The 9,776-nt window shown below is 52.5% G+C and overlaps 1 protein-coding gene across 1 annotated transcript; it reads left to right on the forward strand.

Moving 5' to 3' along the window:
* Positions 1–8,201: 8,201 nt before the first annotated feature.
* LOC115948041 (metallothionein-1) lies at positions 8,202–9,639 on the forward strand. The gene is made up of 3 exons (XM_031058457.1): positions 8,202–8,387; positions 8,730–8,795; positions 9,373–9,639. The coding sequence occupies exons 1-3, from the start codon at positions 8,357–8,359 to the stop codon at positions 9,465–9,467; spliced, it is 192 nt and encodes a 63-aa protein (XP_030914317.1). The 5' UTR covers positions 8,202–8,356; the 3' UTR covers positions 9,468–9,639.
* The last annotated feature ends 137 nt before the right edge of the window (positions 9,640–9,776 follow it).

The raw sequence follows: 9,776 nt of genomic DNA on the forward strand, positions 1-9,776 counted from the left end.
CAGGGCAGTGGGACCGGGGGCAATGGGCGAGATGGGACCGGAGACCAGGGCAGTGGGACCGGGGGCAATGGGCGAGATGGGACCGGGGAGCAGGGCAAAGGGACTGGGGAAAATGGGGGAGGTGGGACCGGGGAGCAGGGCAAAGGGACTGGGGAAAATGGGGGAGATGGGACCGGGGAGCAGGGCAGAGGGACTGGGGAAAATGGGGGAGATGGGACCGGGGAGCAGGGCAGAGGGACTGGGGGCAATGGGCAAGATGGGACCGGGGAGCAGGGCAGTGGGACTGGGGGCAATGGGCGAGATGGGGTAGGACTGCGGGGCAGCTGCAAAGGTCAGGGGTCAGTGAAGTGTAGGACTGGAGGAGGTTCGGGGCACTCACAGAGATATGGGGAGGTGTGGGGTGCAACTGAGGATATTAGAGTGCATCTGGGAGAGCTGGGGTGTGGGATTAGGGGGCCGGGAGGGCAAATGCAGAGGTCAGAAGAGCTGAGAGGCAGTTTGGGATGCAGGGGGCAGTTTGGGGAGGTGGGGGAGAGCTGGCTGTGTGGAACTAGGGGAGGTATTTGTACAGGTCAGGAGAACTGGGGGAGCAGCTGGAGGTACTGGGGGTGATCAGGGACAGGAGGATAGAGGCAATTGTCCCCCTGGGCAGTCGCAGTGGCCTCCAAGACCCACATTGCCATCCATCTCAGTCCCAGCTTCTCTGCAGGGTCAGCACCCAGCTGCGGCCAAGGGCTGTCCCCTCTCTGTCCCCAGTGCCCTCGCTTCACCCTTTGCTGCCTGCTGGCAGCCACACGCACCCTTACTCACACCTTGCCGGGAGTATCTCCAGCTGAGAGATCTCCAAGGCAGTAAAACCCAATCCAGAGTTAAAATGTCCCATGAAGTCAAAAGCACAGCCTCAGAACATCATTACTGCTGCTTTGTGGGATTGTGCATTGGATCCTACAGAGTCCAGACACTGGGGCACTGGGCGGAGGTTGGAGATGAGAGAAACAGAGGACAAATCCTCACAGAGCCACAGTGTAAACACTGATGCTGGTCCTTGTCCTGGAGTGGATTTTGGTATACAGACCCTCACGGATCTCCCTGCAGTGCCCACTCCCTGCCCAGACACAAGCTGGATAGGGAAACCCTGGCTCAAGGTCACGACTTTAGAAATTCTTAAATTATTTTAGGTTTAAGCAATATTTTAACATGATAACCCTCATGGGTCCTGTAAATAGACAGTGCTCTCTGACAGTGCTTGAATCCATCACCTGCACTGAGACATTATCACCTCCATCCCAGCAAGAAGCAGGTTTGGAAGAGGATGCACTAGAAAACCAGCTCTTTCTTCCCTGCAAAGGCCACTGGTTTGAGGCACAGATCCATTTATTTCCAGGAGAGCTGGCAGACACATCCCAGTTGGCATTTCCTTGTGCGTGTGCCAAGCTCTGGCCGGCAGCGGTGTCCCTGCCCTGCATGCCAAGGAGGGCTCTAAAAAGCAGCACTCAAGCAGGGATCCTGCCATTCTGAATGCGACGACCTCCTTTTCCTCTTCTTTAAATTGTTTTTACCAAGGTTCTCTGGCAGCTCTATCAATGTGCCATTATACTGGTGGATAAGGAGGCAGCAATCACGTGCAGCGTTTCAAGGAGGGTGTTTTTTCCCCCTCTGTGGCTCTGTTTGGGGTGAGCGTGGGTGTCAGTGCCAGCCGTGCAGTGGGTCCCCCCTCCCTCCTGCTGGTTTGGGTACCAGAGCACAAAGGCAAAGCGCTGGCGTGAACTCAGGCACGCAATGGGGTGTTGCTCTAGGCCAGCAAACACTGCTGTACTCTCAGGGAAAATCGCAGAATTCTAGAATAGTTTGGCTTGGAAAGGACATTGAAGATCATCCAGTTCCAACCCCCTTGCCATGGGCGGGGACAAAATCCCCAGCTCCTCTCCCAGCAGTGCTGAGCATTGGTCTGCCAGGCTCTTCAAACCTAACCAAGCAAAATGGGGGGGAAACTGAGCTTACAGACCTTTTTAAGCTGGTAAAATTGTAAATAGATGGAAATTTAAACTTCTTGCTAAATATGTATTATTTGAGCTGTAAATATTATTTTGAATCACTAATTATGGTATTGGGTTTGGCACGTCTGCAACACAATTAAATTACAGCTGCCACTTTGAATCAGCTGGCTCTGAAACTCTTAATATTGAAATCGTGGCTTTTAACACTCATTTCCCTTCGTTCGAAAGCCCATCATCTATAGAATTCAATTAAATGAATTTATAAATAAAATAATAAAATATAATAAAATTTATTTACAACCAAAGGTACAGCATCCAGTCCTGAGTCCTGAGCAGTGCTCAGGATAGGGGTCCTTCCCTTTTGGAACCTTTACAAGGGGGGAAATCTCATAAAATATTCACTAAGCCCTGGGTTTCACTGCTGCACAGACAGGGCCTGCTTTGCAGCCAGGATTAGTGTAACTGCAGTTGAGGGATTATTCAGCTTCTTCACTAGAACACAGGTCTTAAAATCCAGCAAGAAATCATCACCATGCTCCTTCCTGCCTACTCTGCACAGGCTTGGCAAGGCAATGCTCTGTGACCAGTTTTTGCTCTTTTCTATCTCCTACTAACTATAATTGATATACTATAATCATTTAATATATTATTGTTTAAGCCACTATGATTTCATATAATACATATTATATAATAAAATATAATATAATAAATTAGATGTAGATATAGATATAGATATAGATTATATAATCAAACACACTTGGCATGGGTTGCTGGCTTTCTAGGCAGGTTGCTTGGAGAAGCTGGACCTGACAGCACAACAGGTATGAAGACTGTCAGACACCCAGAAGATGTTTCTTTTAAAAGACTTCAAATGTTACCAAAAATTCACTATGCCTTTATCTGCCTGGCAGAAGAACACTGAGGAGAGCTCAGATATTGAGTTTGGGAAAATGCTGGCAAAAATAAACATCCCCATCCTTCAAGGAGGGGGATAATATGGCTGGAGGGAGTGGGGAGGGATGAGCAATTGCATCTGCACACTTAAGTACTCCTTAAAAAGTAGAATGAGCCTGTCTGCAGGGACTTTTCTCTTTTGCCATCCCAGGTTTGCTGCCCCAGCTGGAGCAGCATTTCTCCCCCCCAGTCCCATGTCCATTCCTGGGATGGGAGACACTTCTGGATGGGGATGTAAAGAGCTGTTGTGCCAGATCCTGCCTCTACAGTACACTGCTCTCGGGGGAGGCAGGATCTGGCACAGCAGCTGCATGAATCATTCCCAAGATAGACAACAAGGATCTCTGGATCTCAGGAGCAGGGTTTAAAGACATCAAGGAAAATATCACATCCTTTTATTTCACACCTTTATACTGAGGGGGACGATGTTTTCTTTGCAAGCTCAGGCAAGTGTGTACTTGACATCCCAGGGAATTACTCATCCCCTCTACTCTTGGCTTCTAATTAGCAACTAAAGGGGAATATAATAATTAAATATGCCCAAGGTAACGATACTTGGAAACTTTGGGTCACGTTTCAGCCAGGGGAGGCGGCAAGTAGTTGGAGCAGGTGAGTTTGAAGTCTGTGGGAACCTGAAAGACACAAAAGGGAAGGAAAGATGTAATGAAAAAAAACAAAACCAAAGAAAAAAAAGAAAATCCAAACTGTACACTGGGAAAGCATTAGATTGGTGAATTAAAATGATGCTTAGAGTTAAGGTGATGCTTAAAGCCTGTCATGCGGCTGCCAGCAATCTTGGGCAAAGTGGGGGACACCTGGCAAACCCCTTTCCCAGAAGAGCATGCAGGGATGCTGGGCAGCCCTTGACCCACTGGTTTTCTGCTCTCACAAGTGTAGGACAAGATAAATTCAAGCATTTTTATTTCCCAGCCAAAGCATAGTTGGTCCTCATCCCCTTCCTTCCCTTGGGGGCTGCAATTCAACCCTCGTTAGACCTCGAAGTAATTCCCATTAACATTTATGAGAATTTCATGATCAAAAGAAGCATCAGCCCTTTCATCTTCCAGACATGCCCTAACACATATCACCTGGCCCCAAAAGCCTGTCCTGCCAGGCAGGAGCTCCCACCTTGTGCTGGGGTCTCTCAGGATGCACACCCCAAAACTGGTGGGAACTTTGCAAGGTCAGTTCACCCTCCTGGACCCGGTTCATGGCATCAATTCAGCATTTCTTCCTTTCCCTTCTTCCTAAAAATCAGTAATTAGCAAATCCCCACCCTCTCCACACTGCTTTTTCAAGGAGAAGGTAATATTGATAGCTCCATTGCAGATAAGAAATAAGGAGTAAGGGCCAAGCCCTTGCCTGGAGCCATAGGATGAGCCGGCAGCTGAGCCCGACTCATAATCCCGGCCTTGGGAGTCCCAGCCCTGGCGCAGCCGGCTGGGTCACAAGGCAGCTCCCAAAGAGCCCACATCAAAGAGAGCTGCCGGCTTGTGAAAGCGTCCCAGGATTGCACGCCGTGCAATTCCTGCTTAATGGAAATCTGCCCGTCCCCTTCCCACTGCCAGCAGGCCCGCGCTGAAGGTGCCTTCCTGCAGTTACAGACGTGATGTGGGCCAGCAAGTCCCCAAGAAGGTCATTTCCCCAGGAAAATGGGACATGCCATGTCTTTGCTGATGGCTGATATTGGAGAAGGACTCACTGGGATGTAATTTCCCAAAGCTGCAATCAAGGCGCAGGCAGGGAAGCAGGCGTCTTCCCAGGAAGATGCAAGGAGGGAGAACAGACAATGAGCTTAGCTAATGTTTGCCACTGAGAGAAGGATGAGTCTTTGCTCCCAATTTTCTGGGAAAAAGAAAGAAGTCTCCACAGCCTGAGGTCACCCCACTGATCCGGTTTCACTCCCAAATGTTTCCAAGTCTTTGCCTATGCACATGGGGAGTGGTTGAGAATGGCTTCCCAGGGCAGACAAGGGGTGATTCACCTTCTTCCTCCTCTGCCAAAGGGCTGGCAAGCACCAGCAAAATAAAACTACGTCAGCACCTATTTCCCATGTTTCAAACACTTGTTTATCATCAGCAAACAATAACCTGAGATTTGGATCAAAGCTGAGCCTGCTTTCTAAGCAGCAATCACTCCTAGGGCTTCCCGCTGGCTTTCAGCACTTGCATGTGCTGGGTGCTGAAATATTTTTTATTTTCTCCATTTGGGTTTAAAAGACCCATCCCAGGTGGGCTGTGGTTGCCTGTACCTCTGGCAGCTGAGCCCTGGTCATCCATGGCTCTCCTGCCCAGAGACCAAGAGACCACTGGAGCAGGCAGAGCTGAGCTCTGAGCACTGAGCCATGGTGCTTTGCCAGCAGAGCCCCCCAGCTGCCTGGGATCTTGTATCTGGGTGAAGGAGGGGTCCCCAGAGGGGATGATGAGCCCAGAGCAACCACTCTGGGGGACAAGTGCCATGAGGGGGGCTTGTAGTGATCTGCAGGGTCCCCAGAAGGGAATGTGCTGGATGGCTGCACCACGGGCAGCTGGAGGCTGATGCTGGTCCATTATGCACCTCAGCGTGCCCACAGGTGACTGAAGCCATGTGTCCTTTAGCAGAGAGTCCTTTAACAGGGAGGGCAGACCTGTGCCAGCTCACCTCCACGGGAGCTGGCTGCTGTGTCTCCCTCCTCGCCTGCCTGGCACCAGCCTTGAGTCACTGCCAGTCACCGGCACCAGACCGGACACCTTCCTGTGGCTTTCAGCAATCAGCTGGAGACGCCTGAGGTGTCACAGGAACAGGTGCCTCTGCCACATTGTCCTGAAAGCTGTCATCTTCCTTCTCTCCTTTCTAGGGATCCCTGTCCCTGGCATGCCAATGGTGATGCTCAGCCATCATCATCCTCCCCGTGAACATCATCTCCGGCTCTGCCTGGAGCACTGGGGCATCACGCTGACTCACCCCTGCTAATCCACCTGGCAATCTCAGGGGAATTGCCTGGGACAGAGCCAGGAATCCCACGCAGGGGACATGAGAGCCAAGGGGTACAGCTCTGGTATGGCAAGGGCTGGTGAATAAATTCTGTGCAGGGATCCTGCCTGTTTTGCTTGGCTCTGGGGAGCAACATCAGGCCCATTTAAATGATGGAGACCCCCCAGGCAAATGGAGGGCAGGGGCCAGAAGGCAAAGTGAGGCTGGCAAGACCTTGTCATGGGGAGTATTTAAACAGCAGGAAGGTGTCCCCAGCTCATCACTGTCACCCCAATCACAGGTTGCTTCTGGAGGTGGTCTGATTGGTATGTGTCTGCCTGACAACCCACTCCAGTCTAATCCCAAATTAATTATAGAATGTATCCCAAATCAATTACAGAATAGACTGGGAGCAATGCAAGATTTACCAGAGTCCTGACTCTCAGTCCTACATCACCTGGAAGATGATCTTTTCTTTTATGCAGAAAAAGAGGAAAGAAACTAAAAAGGGCTGGGGTCTGACTGAGAACAGATGCTGGAGAGCTTTTCCTGCACCCTGTCCATTCGTGGCAGAGATTGTTCTCTTCCCTTTGTGTGGAATCCACCTTCCTCCCCCTAGGCTAGAGGAGAGGGACCATTTTGGAGAAGCCACATGTCCCTGTATCCCTGGGCCACCACCAGCTGGGGATAGGGCCAATTTTTGCCTGGGTGGCCAAGGGTGCCAGGCAGAGGAGGAAGACACAACAGACACAACAGTGATATTGCTGTTCACCATTAATCCATCACAACACAGCAGGAAGCATTTCATTTGGCATATTATGCACCACAGGAAGGTTTGATTATTTCAGCCAAGGAGCAGAGCAAATGCAAGATCCCAAGGAGATGCTGCCCCTCTGTCATGACACCAACACAGTACAGAGGGCTGTAGCCAGGGTGGCAGGTGACCATTTGCATGTGTGTTTCCCATGTTTGTGTTTCCCTGCTCCCACAGGAGCAATAACACTCTTGGCACGCATCTCCTCCCTGGCACCGTCCCCTGCCATCACACCCCAGTGCATCAGAGCAGTGTGACATTCACACGGCCGCAGGGCTGGCATGTCAGGGCACTGACAATCTGCTCCAGGGTACAGGAGTTGAGGAAGGGGCCCATTGGCTCTGCCTTTCTTAGGCTTTTCCATACAGATTTCCCACACTGGCCTGGAGAGGCTGGAGGAGACGCTGAGTCGGGGTGCTGGCAATGCTCCCCATCAGGTCACCCAACCAGCTCCCAACAAGCCCAGACAGCTGAGTGGTAAAAATACTCCCCAGGCCGCTGTTTCAGCTGGATTAGCATGGACAAACTGCCTCAGCCAGGTACTGCAGTCAAAACCCAGCTGGGATAAAACCCCAAGGAAAAGGAGTCTCAGAGCAAGGGGCAGCTGGGATGGGGTGTCACTGACACCAAGGAGCACACAGAAACACAGGAGTGATGAGGAAGGATGCTCCACAGCTGGCAGTGCCTCCTGCACATGAAGCAGACTGTCCCCACACCAAAAATCTCAGCAAGCATCTTTTTTTTTTTTGCCTTCCACCCCAAACCCTCACTGCGCTTCTGAGTGGGTGGGTAAAACCCGCTGGAGGAGTTGACCAGGGTGATGGCAGCTCGCCTGCCACCCTCCTCCCCTGCACACCCAGTTAATGACACATGGAAATTAATTCAGAAGAGTGGGATGGAGCACCCAGCTGGGAAGGAGACAGGGCCCTGAGGTGCCATGCACGGCGCCAAGGGGACGTGGGTGCCGCTGTCCTGGGGCACAGGGAGGGCATGGCAGGCTCTGGCCAGGCCAGTCCAGCTTGTTGCTGCTCCTGCTTGCAGGGAGGGTGTAGGAACCAGAGGACAGGGTCTCAAGCAGGGTCTGAATCCCTGTCACCTCATGGTGCCAGCTCCCCATCACCCCACTGCGCCAGCTCTGAGAGGAGGGGACAGAGATTTCCAAGCAGTGGTGGCACTTCCTGGATTAATGTATCCCCCAAGTCAGATTGGCAGATTGATTTTGACATCAATCAATCAATCAATCAATCAATCAATCAATCAATCAATCAGTCAAGGGCTGGATTGTGGGGCTCCCTGGGCGCAGACCCTCAGCCCCCAGTGCAGCAGCACTCCTGAGACAGGTGTCATCCGTGTGATGAGATGTGGCCGTTCTCTGCACCCCTTCCGACACCTCAGCAGAGAGGGGTGGTCCCCCCCAGCCCTCGCTCTGCCGGGGAGCCCCGGGTCACGCTGCGCCGCCCGGCAGTGAATCAGCAGCGCCCGGGGCAGCGCCGGGCTGAGCCGTGCGCAGGCTGCAGGGGCGGAGGTTTTGCACTCGCTCTCAGCTGCCCAAGGATAAATAGGAGGCGGCTGCGAGTCCTGCCAAAGCTTCCTCCCGTCGCCCAACGCGTCCGACAGCAGGCACCCAGCCCAGCTAGACATGGACTCTCAGGATTGCCCTTGTGCCACAGGTAAGGCAGCGTTTCCTTCCATCCCGGGGGGCAGCGGGAGCCGCAGCATCCCGGCGGGAACACCGACACTCCCGCTCGCCGGCCTCCTCCGCCATTCCCGGTGTTCTGTCTCGTACGGGCTGGGCCAGCAGCTGAAGTCGTCTCCCAGCACTGCGGTGTCACACTGGGAGCATCTCACTGGAAAGCGGCTGGGAGTGCCATGACCTCCCCTCTGAGCGAGGCTGAAGCATCAGAGGATGCTCGGAGGGCAGGCAGTGCTGATCCCCGCGGATCTCTGGGTTGTTGACATCCCCTCCCACCACCTCTTCTCAACCTCTTTTTCTCCGTTTCTCCCTGTTTTAGGTGGCACCTGCACCTGCGGGGACAACTGTAAATGCAAAAACTGCAAATGCACATCGTGCAAAAAAGGTAAGAGGGATCCCTGAGCCCCCTGGGGTGAGGAGCAGAAACACTCAGAGGGTTTTCACTACACATCCGTGTACGCACTGAATCAAATCAGTCTTAGCATTGCCAGTGGCAAGTTTATTCCTCACATAAGGTTTTTTGCCCCCCAAAGGAGCACAGTGTGAATCCCTCCCCCTCTCCAGGCAATACAAGTCGCTCAGTACCCCCTAAACCTGAGCATTCCCCTCAATAGCACCTCAGGCTCAGCACAAGGACATGCTGGGGAGGAAACTGGCACTGGGACTTCTTCTGGGTGCTCCTGATGCTGTCACCCACAGCAGAGCTGTGTGCCATGAGGGTATCAAAGAGAGGGACTGGGGGAATCCTGGTGAACCCCCGGGAGTACCACACACTCCCCCTGCCTCTCCAGTGCCAGCCCTGCCTGCGCAAACACCTTGGAAGACACTGCCAGGAGCAGGGATGCTGCTAAAAGGGAACAACATCAATGAATACATGGGAGGTCTCCAAAACAGCGTGACACCCCGAGCCCCAGCCTGACTTCCTGAGAATGTCCTTAATTCTTTTTTTGTCTCTCGCACAGGCTGCTGCTCCTGCTGCCCAGCTGGATGTGCCAAGTGTGCACAGGGCTGCGTCTGCAAGGGGCCCCCCTCCGCCAAGTGCAGCTGCTGCAAATAGGGGACCCCTGGCTGCACATCTGGGGGTGATGCACATCTGGGGGGGACAAAGAAGAATAACCTTATTGTGTATGTTGGTTGTCTTTTTTTATATATGTGTTCAGATTTCTTTAGTGTTTGTCACTTTGACATGTAATAAGCTACCTAAATAAAGTGATATGTATATAAAGGTGCACGAGGAACTTGGCACTTCTGTTGGGTGCGGCAGTTTCCCTGGGGAGCGGGAGGACAGTGTGTGTGGGAGGTCATGGCAAAGAGCCTGTGTCTTGTTTTAGCTCCTGTCTTCTACTCTTGGCTCTGCGCTCCTTAC

The sequence above is a fragment of the Geospiza fortis genome, unplaced genomic scaffold, assembly GCF_000277835.1.
Source record: "Geospiza fortis unplaced genomic scaffold, GeoFor_1.0 scaffold97, whole genome shotgun sequence".
Taxonomy (NCBI): Eukaryota; Metazoa; Chordata; class Aves; order Passeriformes; family Thraupidae; genus Geospiza; species Geospiza fortis.